We start from the raw sequence: 16,284 nt of genomic DNA on the forward strand, positions 1-16,284 counted from the left end.
ACAATAATTAATTGAATTACTTATAAAATGAATAAATGGTTCAATGACATGACGTGTATTTTTGTATTCAAATGCATTATTTGATAACTTCATGACATACCACTTTATTCTATAAAGCCTATTTAGGTTAAAGGTGAACTATGTAGGATTTTTGCAGTAAAACATCCAGAAATCACTAGGCCAGTGTTATATATTTTGTTCAGTTGAGTACTTAGAATATCCCAAATGTTTTCAACTATTTGTAAATCGTGAGAAAATTGCTATTTTAACCAAGGAGCCGGGACGTGTGAGCTATGCGTTTGAGGGAGTCGCCTGTCGATTGCGTCATATCTGCGTCACCCTCGGTCTCCGGTTTTATTCAGTGAAACACTTTACTCTCACTGCATTGTGAACAAGTGTCATAGCAGCCGCCGAGCGAACGTCATAACTTCCTTTTCAACACACTCAGATATATCTAATACGATAAACAGAGCTGCGTTACCTCACACTCAGCACTGGAGAAGAGGAAGTGCCGCCGGCAACTGTGTCATAATAAAAGTCCCGCTGGTGACTATGCCATAATAACAGTCCCGCTCTTCAATCGCTCCTGCGGCCTTGCTCAGCTCCACAACACTCGGTCCTGCTCTGCTTCACTACAGTAATGTTAATAATCGCATCCATGAACATGATTTCTGCCCGAGTCCTATCCTGACTGTTTTCCACCGGCTGTGAGGTGAAGACCACATGTCCCGAGATTCTGCGCTCAAACGTGGCGTCATCAAACTACGCCTTTGTTTTGAACAGGCGACCTCTAGTGGACGGAAAAGTTACATAGTGTAGCTTTAAATTCATTTTAATAAGTTTAAATAAAACATATTGTTTTGTTATCTTAAACCCCCAAAATGTCCGGTGGTCCGAAAAAGATAAAGAAATCTATTTAAATTGGGTTTTTACAATAAAAAAAAATTTAAGAACTAAACAAATCTTATAAATACAAGTAGTTTTAAAGGTGCAGTGTGTAGAATTTATGAAGATCTATTGACGTAAATACAATAAAATACACATAACTATGTTTTCAGTGGTGTATAAAAACCTTACATAATTAGAACCTTACATAATTGTGTAAAAACCTTACATCGTAGATCCCCTTACAGTGAAGTCACCATTTTCCGCCGTCATGTTTCTCCAGTAGCCCTAAACAGACAAACTTCTCTACAGAGTGCGAGCTACTCTCTGCTGTCTCAGACAACGATATCTTTGTCCTGTGTCTGCCACCGTAGATTCTCTATGTGCTTCAAAATGGAGGGGTGAGTGGTGTACGGTTGCAATTCACAACCTCCCCACTAGATGCCGGTACACAGTGCACCTTTAAAGCTGTTGGGATGATTTAAAGGCGGCATGAAATCAAATTTTACAATTCGTATTTTTATATTAATATTGTAGTGTTTACTATAACTGATTTATCTGTGCACTTCATTATTTTTAAAAATTAATTTACCCTTATAATCTTTAATCAAATACGTTAACTTTTCCTCCCCCATCGAAACGACCTCTCTTCTCTCCCGGTCATGTGCTATGGCGCGAGGGCGGGGTTATCGCCCCCTGTCTCGTTTCTGCACCGCCTCTAAGAAACCTGTCACTGATCGTAGCATGGTGGTTAGGTGCATTTTTCTCAGTATACACAATACCTTCTTCAAGAAGGACTTGAGGCAAAAAGAGAGAAATATATGAGAAATAAAAGCTTTTTTTTTATGTAAAAATTACTCAATATAGTCGGACGAACAGCTTGTCGTGACGGCTCGTACTTAGGAATGCAGCGTGTGTGAACGCGCTTACGGCGCGCCCCCCTTATAAGGGAGAGCTGAGAAAAAAGCTTTACAGAAATAAAGCCATAAAAGGCTTAAAATAAGTAAAATCTGTAGCATAAACCAGCTAAAAGTGAGGAAATATGCTCAGTAACATATGTAGAAAAGATTTAGAGAGAAAATACATTTATTTAAGAGATAGATCGAGTTTTCTGCCTCCATTTTGTTAGAAACGCCCAACTTCCAACGATCCAATCAATTCCCGAAGGACGAAATCAAGCCTCGCCCTACATTTTTTCTGATTTCAGAAGCCGTTTCACTCGGATATACGTCACAATAAGGAGAAAAAGACGATCTCAACTTCCGTTTCATGCCGACTTTAAAGCAGCACTGGGTAACTTTTCAACCTTTATAATATATTTTCAAGACTCTTGTGATGATACATCGACTTACAATAGGTTGAATGACACGTCTGCCATAGCCTGACGGGGTCTGTATCGTTTTTAATCTTACTTTTAAACTTCGGGTTTCAGGTAGTAACCCGAGAAAAAAGAACTACAAAATTCGACTGCCTTACGGCATATATGTCACTTCCACCACCACCCCCACTTCCTTAAATTCGGACGTGCAAGCCCAAATATCATTTGTTTGCCGAATGTTATAGTCATGGCCGAAGCAGCACAGAAAAATAAGAAAGCAAAGGTTTTGTCGGAGGAAAGCAAAAAGAGGAAACGAGAAAATGATCGGATTAAAGGCAGGACGAGGATCAACATTGGGCCAGCGTTTGCTCGTTGGCGTGAGCTGAAGAAGGAGGGGCTACATTCTTGCAAGTAAATACGTAAGACGTAAAAAATCATATTTTAGGATAGCTAACATGTCTGTGATATTGGTTTATTTGTCTTGCCTCAAGCTATAATGCAAATCGATTTTTCAAATTTGCAGATTCATCTAGGGTAGCTTGATATTATAATATTGACGATATATGGTTATTACCTACCACTCAAACATTGAATTGAAGTATCATATAGATTCTGTAAAACGGTAACCAATAGACTAGGCTACTATAATGACGCTGGCTTGTAAACGTGAGCATCGCGATCATTTGGCGTTTGAAAAAAATAAAACCCATGAAATGATATTCATATGACATGCTGAAACATATGCCACTGTACCTGGGATGAAGACATTTCACACGCGACGCAAGCAGAACACCTGCATGTGAACTCCTGCAGTGTTCAGGGCTATCATAGTTGTCATGTCAATAAATGCACGTGCGATGCATCCCCTGATGTAGAATGACAGTTTACGACAGTAGTAGAGGACAATACTGTTTCCCAATTGTAGGGGGACCCCGAGAGCAAAACCTACCTAGTGCTGCTTTAAAAACTTTTGTCCAGCAATTATGTTCTCAAATGTCAGGGTGGCACAACTGCAAAAAGGGCTCTTTTATTATGAATTAACACTGTAATAAAAGTAAACATGAGCCAAGTGGTTCATAGATCTCTCAAATATTGGTACAAACTGCTTATTTCTATTATGGGTAGGTTGGGTACACTTTCCATGTCAGGTGGTAAAACTACAGTAAATATACATACAACTATGTGGTTGTACCCCCTGACATAAACAGTCAAGAAAGGAATTTAAACACTTTGAAAGGTTATGTGCAACTGAAACTTGTTTAAAGGGATAGTTCACCAAAAATGAAAATGTACTCGCCCTCAAGTTGTTCCAAACTTGTATGAATTTCTTTCCTTTTTTTTTGGCTAATCGTGACAATTAGAGACCATTAATGCCGAGTTCACACTGCGTCATTTTGGGCCCGATTTTCACTTGCTGACAGGTTTTGCGAAATCGCAAACAAATGCTGAAATCATAGGCAAATCAGTGCTCATTCACGTGAGTGACAATCACGCAGTGTGAATTATCAAAGACGCGATCTGAGAGAATATTTGGCATGCAAAATATCTGGACCTGTCAGCAATTCAAAATCCTGTGTCAAATGTGTTCTGACTGAAAATTACATGGGCGATGACCGACAGCCAATGAGAGCGCAAGATACAGGGCAGCGGGAGGTTCAGGGAGGAGTTATAGACCAGAATATCAGTACTTTAATAGATATATTTACAATTATATCAAACAGAAACCAAGCACAAACATTAGCTTGACCAGCCGCACATTGCAAAATTATTTATTTACCTCTCCAACTCTCTTTGCAGGACACAATCCTTGCTCCTTGTGTCTCCCCAACCATTTCCTCCCCCTTAATCTTTTTTTCTTCTTCTCCTTTTCACTGCAATTGGGCGCACAGACAATTTGGATAGCATTAAGCGATAGCAATAGCATTTTTAATAACAATTCCAATCTCACCCACGCATGATCTTGCGTTGGTTGTGTAATGTAGTTTGCGGACCAGACAGATTTGTCACGGAGTAAAGTCATGCAATGCAAAACCCCCCCGTCACCGATTCACCATGCAACGTGCATACAGCAGCGACTGAATGCTTCCCCAGATAAGTCGTGCAGTGTGAAAAGAACTGTAATCCGACGACTTTGAAAATCATGCAGTGTGAACTCAGCATAACTCTGATTGAGACTAAACCCAGAGATTTAGTTTTAATTTATTTTTCTTTCTGTTAATTATTCTCATCTTAAACATGACAGGGTGTCCAAACACACGGTAAAGCAGCTGAGGTCCACGTGACACTATTATAAAGATGGCGCTTATTAAAGTGGAGAATGAAGACATGAAGATTGAAGAAATACTCATAGTGAAACATGAGGATTCTGAGGAACAAACAGGTTGGTTTCATTCTCAAAACTGAACTCAGTCATTTGATCCTTATTAAAATGCCCAGCTCTACAGAAGAATGTAATATAAGTGTCCTAATTAAAGTGGTTTCATTTGACTCGAAGCGGGTTGCCTCATGTGGACTGGCATGTTGAGATCACATGACCAGATAAATAATACTAATAGAGACAGAGCGACACGCGTCATAATCTGAAGACCACGCCCACCGGGGGGGAAAACAAATCAAACCGTCTCCATTGACTTTGCATTGCGTGATGCGGCCTTTTTGTCATTTCGGACTTATAACAAAACCCAGAAGCAAAAACCCAGACGTTTTTATAAGCTGTTGACCCAAAAAACGAGCGTTTAAGTACAAAAAAGTGGGTTCAGGCCATTGAGACAGAGCACGCGGGCCATATTACACTGAGAACTACGACGACTAGAGGGGAACGTCATCAGTGACAGTAAATATAATATATATAACGGACATTTGGATATTTGACTTAACAGTCAGGATGTTTACATGACAACAATACTCCGATATTAATCTGATTAAGACCATACTCTGATTAAGAAACTACCATGTAAACAGCGATTTCTAATTACCTTAATCCGGTTAAAGCCATACTCGAATTAAACAAAAATCGAATTAAGACATGTGGAGTGCCTATTTTAGTCGCATTATCTAAGTGCATTGTAGACATGTACACACCTTAATCTAACTATTAACGTCGTGTATGAGTTTTCGCCGCATTTTGTGACAGGACACACACACACACACACACCAGGCACACACACCAGGCAAGTGCAGAGGGGAGGGCTTTGGGGGCTCGTATCAAAAGTATATAAAGTGCCCCTCTAAACAATCATCAATAATATTGTGACAAATAAAACAGAATTTGGATTATAATTAATATAACCGCGCGTACAAAACAGTAACAATGCGCTCAAATTCCCGTTTATCTTTTACGTATCTTTCAGTCTGATATGTCGTTGCCATGACGTGTTGCTATGGTGCGTGACTGCGTGTCTTGCTTGACTGCTCACTCGGACACGACCTCCTCTATATTTTTTTCTTTGTGTTGTAATAATTCTGCTCATTGTAAAAGTAAAATACAATACGTTTGTATCTGTAATCCCAGATTCATATTTGTCTGCTTACAACAGCGGTCGGGAACCTCTAGGCTTGCGAGCCATATGGGCATTCAGTGAACGCTTGTGGCTCGATGGCAGAAAAAAAACAATCCAAACAATCACGATTTTGAAACCTTAATTTTCATCATTAATCAAAGCTATTATTCGAAATGTTGGCTGTCAAGAAGGAGGCAAGATGGGCAGTGTCTCTTAAAAAAAACTGAAAGACACAATATATACAAAAAATAAAACTATATATATATATATATATATATATATAATTACATTAAAAAGTATAAAAGTCACACGTTTTTATAAAGTCACACTGTCCAACAGCGACACCCGCAGGTAGGCATGTGCCGGTATCAAATTTTCATGTTGCGATTAATTGCTGAAGCTTTTATCACGGTATACGGTATTGTCACGATATTTTAAAAAAAGTTGCAAAAAAAGTGTTGTCATACTATAACAGGTTTAAAAACTTTCTTATAACAAAAGAACCAAACATTTAAATACAATAAAGCAATACACAAAAATGTATAACGTAAACAAATATTTGAAACAGATTAAAGTGCTAAAGAATTATAAAGAACAATAGGTAACACTTTTCAATAATGTCTCGCCAGTTAATGCATTAACATTAACAAAGAGCGAATAGCTACATTTTTACAGAAGTTATTCTTCTTTGATAAAGTTAGTTTAAAAAAGCAACTGTTAGTGTAAGCTCAGCTCCATTAAATAATACAGTTACAACTTTTGATTTTAATAATGTGTTATTAAATGCTGAAATGAACATTTTACTAAGATTAATACATGCTTTAGAAGTATTTTTCATTGTCAGTTTGTTAATGAATGAACTAATGTTAAATAATGGAGCCATATTTTAAAGTGTGTGATTGAACAACAGTCAGAACATATTCAAATAATATCTAGGGCATGTAATTTAAAACTTTAAAAAAAAAATAAGTTTGAAAATGACTTTAAGTATTAGGTTATGTGATGACGAGCACCGGATTGTGATTACTGGGGAAACGGCTGTATTTCTGCTGTTCCATCAGCGCCCTCTGCTGTCTGAAAGTGAATGTGCACTTCAGTGCGTCTTCACGCCTTCCGCCATGTGCTCGGCTCATGAACGGTCTGTTTACATCAGTGCACGTTCCTCTTTGACGCGTTGTTCATTTTAAACGGTTGATGAGTTAAGTATTCTTAAAATACATTCTAAAAATATGAATAATTTGTAATAAATAATTATTCACGGTATTTTGAAGTGCCCACGATAACAATATTGTGCATGTTCATTATTGCGGTATATCGTATTACCGTTTACCGGCACATGTCTACCCGCAGGTAAAGTTGCGGGTTGCCTGAGCCCATTGATTTGAACAGACCTACGAAAGTCGCGCTATGATTGGACGCCGGACAGCGCAGCTGTAATGACGTACTATTAATCGAGCTATGTTCTGTAACATGTAAAATGGGAACATGAACGTAATATTCTAAAAGCAACTCATGTAAAGGCCTTAATCAGATTATTGTCTTATTCAGAGTAAGGTCAATAATTAGATTACTGCTGTCCATGTAAACGTAGTCAGTGACAAAATGTTTACTGCACACATAGACATATTGAGGCATACTGAGTGTCAGGATCCCAAAATTTCCCTATTCTTCCTGCTGAAGCTTCACTTCGTATTGCCTGTATCCACTTTTATCTTCTTAAACGCTCGTTTTTTTGGGTCGACAGCTTATAAAAACTTATTTCTGTGTTTTTTAGCTTGTTTGCTGTACACCTTGTCACATATCAGCTTTTAGACATTGTTCTGTTTTTTGTTATAAGTCCGAAATGACAATGAGGCCGTTTCACGCAATGCAAAGTCAATGGAGAGCGTTGGATTGTTTTCCCCCCCGGTGTGGGCGTGGCCTAAATACGCTCTGTCTCTATGCTGACTTCCAGTTTAGATATTCAATATAATGACGTGTCTCACACATTAAGTTAAGAAAATATGGAAGTAGCCTATAAAACAAATTATTTTGTGTAATGTGCCATCCCAGACTTATATGACTTTCTTTCTTTAGATGAACACAAAAATAAGCCATCTTTGTGAGTCCATGTGATGCAGGTTGACATTTTTAAAACCACACAAAGTGAACACGATGGAACTAGCTTAAAGCTTGTCTGTGCAACCAGGGGTTAATCTACTTAAGAATTGAAAACAAAGAAAGTTTATATCAATTATGCAACAGTATGATGTGAGTTTTGGTATCTAGAACATTGTTTGTATGCATATGTACATATCACCTTAATATTATTAAAACACTGTACAGAAGATTAAAATAACTTTGCAAAACCATTCATTACCATTCATAAAATACTTGCTGCCACAGACACTAATGTTGAGATCTGTATTGTAAATTTAAACTTTTGAAAAACTGAAACAATACTTTTAAATATGAAACTACAACCACTGGTAGGTAGTAGTAATTCATTGTCTTAAAGGATTAAGACAATCAATTATCCAATTAACCCCCCCCCCCCCCCCCCCATCTCATCAAAGATTGTTCATCTTTCTTTCTTCTGTTGAAAAGGATTTTTCTTCACACAATGGACCTCAATGACAACCAAAATGTTGAAGGTCCAAATCAATGCAGTTTCAAAGGGCTTTAGAGGCTCTGCACGATCCCAGCCGAGGAATAGGGTCTTATCTAACGAAGCCATCTGTCGTTTTCAAGAAAAAATATATATTTGTTTTATACTTTTTAACCTAAATTGCTCATCTTGCACTGCTCTGCGACGTGCCATGGATTGCGCAATCACATCGGAAAGGTCACGCTAGACGTAGGCGGAAGTACTGCCCCAAGTGAACGTGCAAGGACTAATACAAACTCCCTTTACAAAAAAATTGAATGGCATGCTACTCCACATGTATTGTTATCATTTACATGCGCGGAGAATCTCAAACTCCATCTCTGCATATGCTGCGAGTTTGGATTGCTTTTCATCTGGGAACGCAATTTTAAACCTATGACTGTCATTAAATCTATCACTTATGCATTCGCGTCTTTTTGTGCAGATATAAGTTGTAGTATCACCCATGTTCAGCTAATTGTCAGCCATTTGCATGTCTACATCTCAAGAGAAATTTTATTTCAAGCGAAAACGTATGCTTTATGAACAAATTTCGGGAGGAGCACGTTCAAATGGTTTGTCTACTCAGCTTGTGAGGAGGCGTATATATATATATATATATATATATATATATATATATATCATTCTCTTTCAAGTCTTGCTCTTGAACGGACAAACTCACACAAAAAGTATATCAACATGTCCATCTTGATGAGTATTCTAGCAGACGTAGTCTGTATATGCCTAAGTAAACTTTATACAGTCGAGAAAGACGACGCATATGCATTAGGTCTTAAAGAGGCAGTAGCCTTTACTGCTGTCTGTTTAATGTCAAACAACAAAAGACTAGGACATCACTGACTGCTCTTGATTGAATAGCTTTTGTAAGTTTAATAGGATTAATCTTTAATTTATACAGTCAAATATGCAATGTTATTTTACATTTGATAAATTTCTGTACCTGAAAACTAATGTTAGACGTATCTGAAAAACCTGAAAAGCATAGTTTATTTTATTAGTATATTTGCTCAATAGTATTTATTTGTGCTGCTGCTTGTATTTAAATTATTTGTTCTTATTATTTTCTTTATTTTTATTTGACAGTAGTCTTTTTCCCTGAACATAGTAAATACTGAACCGTATCAAAACCGTGATACAAACCGAACCGTGAGCAATCTGTACCGTTACACCCCTAGCGTAATGTATGCGAGGGGGTGCCACAAAATGGAGAACATTTTCAAAGGGTGCCATGACTGAAAAAAGTTTGGGAAACACTGCTCTATTTGATCATTTGTAAGTGTGAACACTGTGAAACAACTGCCACAGGTAATATGGCATTGTTTTTTTTACTTATTATAGATTTATTTTGGGCATTTTGCTTTTTTATTATTATGATTGGACTGAGTTGACAGGAAGAAAGGAAGGGAGGGACGGGATCAAAAAAAGTCCACAAACTTGGGTCAACCGAGCTGCCCACAAGGCTATTGGCGCAGACAATAGAACATTATTTTTTAGAGATGCACCGATTGCAATTTTCTTGGCCGATTCCGATTTTCTTTCTAAAAACTATAATTGACAGCATATACAAACAAAAATCCACTTTTTCTTCCAAGCTAAATTTTATTTTTATTATAAAATAAATTATTAAACATTACTACAGGATCTTCTCCCACTTAAACAACTCTCAAAAAATAAGTGTTCTGTGCCTGGAAAGAAGTAGAAATAACTGAAAAGTTTTATTTAAAGTTGCTTTATGAAACAAAACATTATAAATTGACCTTTTTCTCTTTTTTACTTGTCTTACAAAAGTCAAAAGATCCTATGAATGAACAAACCTGAAGTGTACAATACTCCTCCAAATAATAGTTCAGTAATTGGGTAATAAATGTTGCCAGCTAGTGATGTCACAGTACCAAAATTCCAGTAGTCGGTACCAATACCATAAAAAGTTTACAGTACTCTGTACCAATTTCGGTACCACAGCTAAATGGTTTTCATATATAATTTTTTTTATTTAACCATTTAAAAAAAATTTTTTATTAAATGTATTAAGTTTATTTTTTATGATGATAATCATTAGAAGTAAATAATACAAACTTTTAAAGGTTGTATGCTGTTTAAAAGTAAACATTTTTTATAAAAAAAGATCAAGTCAAAAATAATCAACCATATAGGCATTATTATTATTATTAGTAGTAGAGACGTATTATTATTACATAGAGTCGGCGCTAAATCAACTGTAGGCTACAACAGGAGCCCAATATATTATGTCAATTTAAATTTTTTTAAACCAAACTTTTATTTTGACGGGTTGCCGTTGCCCTTGAGTGTCTGTGTTCATGATATGACAGTTTTCTCAAATGAAACGGTAAATTCTCATGAAGTGACGGTTTATGCGTTCGGCTGGTCATCCAGCGCCATGAGTCCATCATTTCTTTGTAATTGCTTTGGTCTTTTCGCTGCTTATACCAAGGAAAGATGGGAGAGGCTGCTGACCTGTAGCTGGCTCTGAACTCTGGCTAGCTTTAGCTGTTTGACCGTCACTACCTTCTTCAAACTTGGCATGTTCCGCGGGATGATGGAGTTAAGTGTCTAATTAGGTTTGTCGTGTTGTGCGCTTTCCTGGTGGTTCCCCCGCGGTTTATTTTAAAGGGATAGTTCACCCAAAAAGGAAAATTCTGTCATCATTTACTGACCCTCAAGTTGTTCCAAACCTGTATGAGTTTCTTTGTTCTGCTGAACACAAAAGAAAATATTTTGAAGAATGTTCATAACCAAGCAGAGAGTGCAACTATTAACTACCGTAGTATTTTATTCCCTACTATGGTAGTCAATGGTTGCTTTGCTCGCTGCTTTGTTACAAACTTTCTTCAAAATATCTTCTTTTGTGTTCAGCAGAACAAAGAAACTCATACAGGTTTGGAACAACTTGAGGGTGAGTAAATGATGACAGAATTTTCATTTTTGGGTGAACTATCCCTTTAACCTTACAAGTTTTACAAATGGCATAATTAACATCTTCTTTGCTCACAGTAAAAAACTTCCATGCCATCGACATGGTTGTATGCGGCTGTGAGCGTGAGCGTGGCTGTGACATCAACGTCGCGGCCGAGCTCATGCTCACAGCCGCATGTAGATGGATTGGCTCAAAATCGGAGACACATGAGACTGATCGGCCAATCACCGATCAGGGCCGATCATGCAGAAAATTGGCCAATTCCGATCCCTGGCCGATCAATCGGTGCATCTCTAATTATTTTCAACTTGGCCGCAATGTTATATTTTCCATCATTCAATGCATATTGCCTATGCATAAATTAACCTTTTATGTGTCTTCGCAGATTAAAATCTATAAATCAAAATATTTATTGCATTTACGAAGAAAAGGCTCAGCATTCAAGGCTCTATTCTGCCCTACTAAGGCAAAAGACCATAACTCGCTAGAGTGTGGAACTGAGAAAAATCACTTTAATGATTTTTAGTTGTCCAGCCAAATTAATTATAGGTAGGGCACTGGAAATCTGGCAATTAGATGTTTTAGTAATGAAAAGATCTGCATAAAAAAAATGAGCTCAAACTTGCCTTTTGACCCCTATTTTGAAGTTACTGTACTCTGCCTTTCTATTGTCTGCAAAAAGTGAGAAGTCATGCCAAGGAAAAAGGCCGTAACTTCCACTTTATCAATATTTGGTTGCTGATCACCCTTTAAAAAATCATTATAGTAACACCTGTATAAAATCTAGTGATCATGACATTTATTTTGGACGATTTACAATTACTTATAGCCATATATCTACTTACTACTATCATGTGCTTTGGTTGCATTCTGATGGCATTATTAATACATTAGACATAACAATACCTCCAGTTAAGAGTATCTTCAATTGGTGTTCAGGAAAACTTAAGAGGTTGACTGCTAGGTGACACTGAATTATATGAATAAACACAAGATGAGCATATTTCTAACAAGTAAACATTCATTTAATAATGGAATGCAACGATATAACTGATAGAAGAAATCATGTTCACATTTAAAATGCATGGGATTGGAATAAGAGATTTTCATGTTGTTTCCTGGTGTTCATAATCTTCATCCTCCTCAAAATTGCTAACGGGCAGTGAAGACCAGAAAGCTCTCCTGTTTGGGGGCATAAAAGGACATTGTTTTTTGATGATGTCATTCTTCTTTGCCTTTTCAATCCCCTGGTCATGTGGTCTCAGGAAAGAGGGCACCTTCAGCTCAAACTTAGCCCGGAGGAAGTCCAACTCAGTAAAGTGATCATCCTCATGGGTTTGTTTGAAGAACAGGCTCCTGGAGCCATGTCGAAGCTGAATCACTGACATCTTTGGCCAACTTTGGTGCCTTCTTGATCTTGTGGAGTGGCCATCCTTCCAATTCAGCACATCTGCATTCTTCATTTCGACCACTTCCACCTTCCTGGATTTTGAGCTTGACACAACACTCACAAAATCCTCAAAGTCATACACCACTCCTCCAGGATGATTTCTCATCTCCTGCTCAACACCATGGTGAAAACTGTCAGCACTCATGAAAGCGTGTCCTTTCTCAGAGTATTTTTAGAGTGATTTCCTCCTTGGAGGTGGTATCACCATTAACAAGGCAGACCAGGGAGGATAGCAGGCACCCATTCTTGTTTTGAGCAGAACAGTTGTCCACCCAGAAGATGCTTTGGCATATGTCCCTTTCTTTCTCTAGTGCAGTCAATTTAGTGCTAGTGCACATTTTGATGCATGGCTAAACAAAGGCTGTGTACCGTAACTCAATTTGAGCGTTCCAAAACAAAGGCAAAGAGCAGTAACTTGTGTTACTGTGTTCTTCCTGGATTTCTCCTGGGTTTTTGTAAGCTACTGTTAAGACAAACCATTATTTTCACATAATTGACTAAAGATATTTATCCACATGATAAAGGAGGTCTTCAATGTCCCAAAAATAATCAATAACTAATTTATGACCAAAAACGAACTTAAGGCCTTTTGCCTTTGCACGGCACTATTGCCTCAATGGTGCACAGTGTCTTTGGGCGGATAAATGAGGCGAATTGCCGGCAACAGCCATTTTAGGATTGTTTGTGGTTTGGTCTTAGTGACATAGGGGTCCTCTTGACTACCCATAACTTCACAGATGTAGGAGCAGGTTTTAACGATAAAATGCTTTGTGAAATACTCTTAGAACAAAAATGTAGGAGTCCAAAAATTAGGACTGATACGCTCATGAGTTTCTCCTAAATAGGCAAGTTAGGAGCTACTTGTAGTTTCTATTATCCTATTGCTTTATGCTGCGGTTAACTTTTATTTGTATTTTTCCCCCCCGCTTTAGACCTGATGGCACTGAAAGAGGAGAGTGAAGTACTGAAAGAAATGGAAGATAAATATCAGTATGAGAAACATGATGATTTCATGACTGGAGAAAAATCCACAAAGACTGAAAAGACTTCCTCACAAAAAAGCGGTCAGAACACAGAATCTAGCGGTTACTTTACCTGCTTCCAGTGTGGAAGGAGTTTAAATTCAAAACAAAACCTTGAAGTCCACATGAGAATTCACACTGGAGAGAAGCCTTTCACCTGCCAACAGTGTGGAAAAAGCTTCACTCAAAACCAAAACCTTAAAGCCCACATGAGAGTTCACACTGGAGAGAAGCCTTACACTTGCACTCAATGTGGACAGAGTTTCACACATAAAGGAAACCTAAATGCCCACATAAGAATTCACACCGGAGAAAACCCTTTCACCTGCAATGTGTGTCGGAAGAGCTTTTCACGAAAAGAAAGTCTTAATTCTCACATGAACATTCACACTGGAGAGAAGCCTTGCATATGTAGTCAGTGTGGAAAGAGATTCAGTTGTAAAGAAACCCTTCATTGCCACATGAGGATTCACTCAGGAGAGTATTGTTTTGTATGTCCTCAATGTGGAAAGAGTTTCAGTCATAAAAGAAGCCTAAACACTCACATTAAACTTCACAATGGAGAAAAGCCTTTCATCTGCCCTCATTGTGGAAAGAGTTTCACACTTAAAGGAAATCTTCAGACTCACATGAGACTTCACACTGGAGAGAAGCCTTTCAAATGTCTTCAGTGTGAGAAGAGTTTCACATATCAAAGAGACCTAAAAAGTCATTTGCAAACTCATGAAATTGTGAAATTCTGAATGTGATGAGGTGTTAAAAGTTTCTATTTTCTTCATGTACACAACACTACTGCCTCCCTCATATTTAGATTATACAGTGCATCCAGAAAGTATTCACAGAGCTTGACTTTTTCCACATTTTGTTATGTTGCAGCCTTATTCTAAAATTGATGAAATTCTTTATTTTCCCCCCCTCAATTCTACAAACAATACCCCCATAATGACAATGTGAAAATAGTTTGTTTGAAATCTTTGCACATTTATTTAAAGAAAAAAAGAAATCACATGTACATAAGTATTCACAGCCTTTGCCATGACACTCAAAATTGTGCTCAGGTGCATCCTGTTTCCACTAATCATCCTTGAGATGTTTCTACAACTTGATTGGAGTCCACCTGTGGTAAATTCAGTTGATTGGACATTTGGAAAGGCACACAAATGTCCATATAAGGGCCCACAGTTAACCAAGCCTTGAAGTTCAAGGAATTGTCTGTAGACCTCTGAGACAGGATTGTATCGAGGCACAGATCTGGGGAAAGGTACAGAAACATTTCTGCTGCATTGAAGGTCCCAATGAGCACAGTGGCCTCCATCATCCGTAAATGGAAGAAGTTTTGAACCACCAGGACAAGGGCCTTAGTCAAGGAGGTGAGCAAGAACCTGATGGTCACCCTGACAGAGCTCCAGCGTTTCTCTGTGGAGAAAGGAGAACCTTCCAGAAGAACAACCATCTCTGCAGCACTCCACAAATCAGGCCTGTATTTTAGAGTGGCCCGACGGAAGCCACTCCTCATTAAAAGGCCTCCTGGAGTTTGCCAATAGGCACCTGAAGGACTCTGACCATGAGAAACATAATTCTCTGCTCTGATGAAACTCTTTGCCCTGAATGGCAAGCATCATGTCTGGAGGATACCAGGCACTGCTCATGACCTTGCCAATGCCATCCCTACGGTGAAGCGTGGTGGCAGCATCATGCTGTGGGGATGTTTTTCAGCAGCAGGAACTGGGAAGACTAGTCAGGATCGAGGGAAAGATGAATGCAGCAATGTACAGAACCTAACCTAACCCTTGATGAAAACCTGCACCAGAGCGCTCTGGACCTCAGACTGGGCAGAAGTTTCATCTTCCAACAGGACAATGACCCTAAGCACACAGCCAAGATGGCAACTCTGTGAATGTCCTTGAGTGGCCCAGCCAGAACCCAGACTTGAACCTGACTGAACATCTCTGGAGAGATCTGAAAATGGCTGTGCACCAACGTTCCCCATCCAACCTGTTAGAGTTTGAGAGGTCCTGCAAAGAAGAATGGGAGAAACTGCCCAAAAATGGGTGTGCCAAGCTAGTAGCATCATACTCAAAAAGACCTGAAAGGTGCTTCAACAAAGTATTGAGCAAAGGCTGTGAATACTTATGTACATGTTGTTTTTTTCCGTTTTTATTTTTAATACATTTGCAAAGACTTCAAATAAACTTCTTTCACGTTGTCATTATGGGGTATTGTTTGTAGAATTGAGGAAAATAAATTATAAATTTGATTCATTTTGGAATAAGGCTGTAACTTAACAAAATGTGAAAAAAGTGAAGCGCTGCGAATACTTTCCGGATGCACTGTATAGAGGCATCATTTCATTATTTATTAAAAAAAATTGGTTCCTCATATTGCCATTTTGTTCAGAATATAAAGCAGTGTTTTTTTCTTGGAAATAAATCTGGAAAAAATGGGGTTGTCATCTATTCAAGGTCTAAACTTTTACATGTCAATAATACATCCCCAACAATAGCGCCAAATATGTGTAAAACAAGTG

The 16,284-nt window shown here is 38.1% G+C and overlaps 1 protein-coding gene across 1 annotated transcript; it reads left to right on the forward strand.

Moving 5' to 3' along the window:
* Positions 1 to 4,449: 4,449 nt before the first annotated feature.
* LOC307126706 (uncharacterized protein) lies at positions 4,450 to 16,284 on the forward strand. Its single transcript, XM_079817356.1, has 2 exons — positions 4,450 to 4,583; positions 13,668 to 16,284. Exons 1-2 carry the CDS (start codon positions 4,499 to 4,501, stop codon positions 14,498 to 14,500), a joined length of 918 nt encoding a protein of 305 aa, XP_079673482.1. The 5' UTR covers positions 4,450 to 4,498; the 3' UTR covers positions 14,501 to 16,284.

This window comes from Gobio gobio, assembly GCF_949357685.1.
Source record: "Gobio gobio genome assembly, chromosome: 5".
Lineage (NCBI taxonomy): Eukaryota > Metazoa > Chordata > Actinopteri > Cypriniformes > Gobionidae > Gobio > Gobio gobio.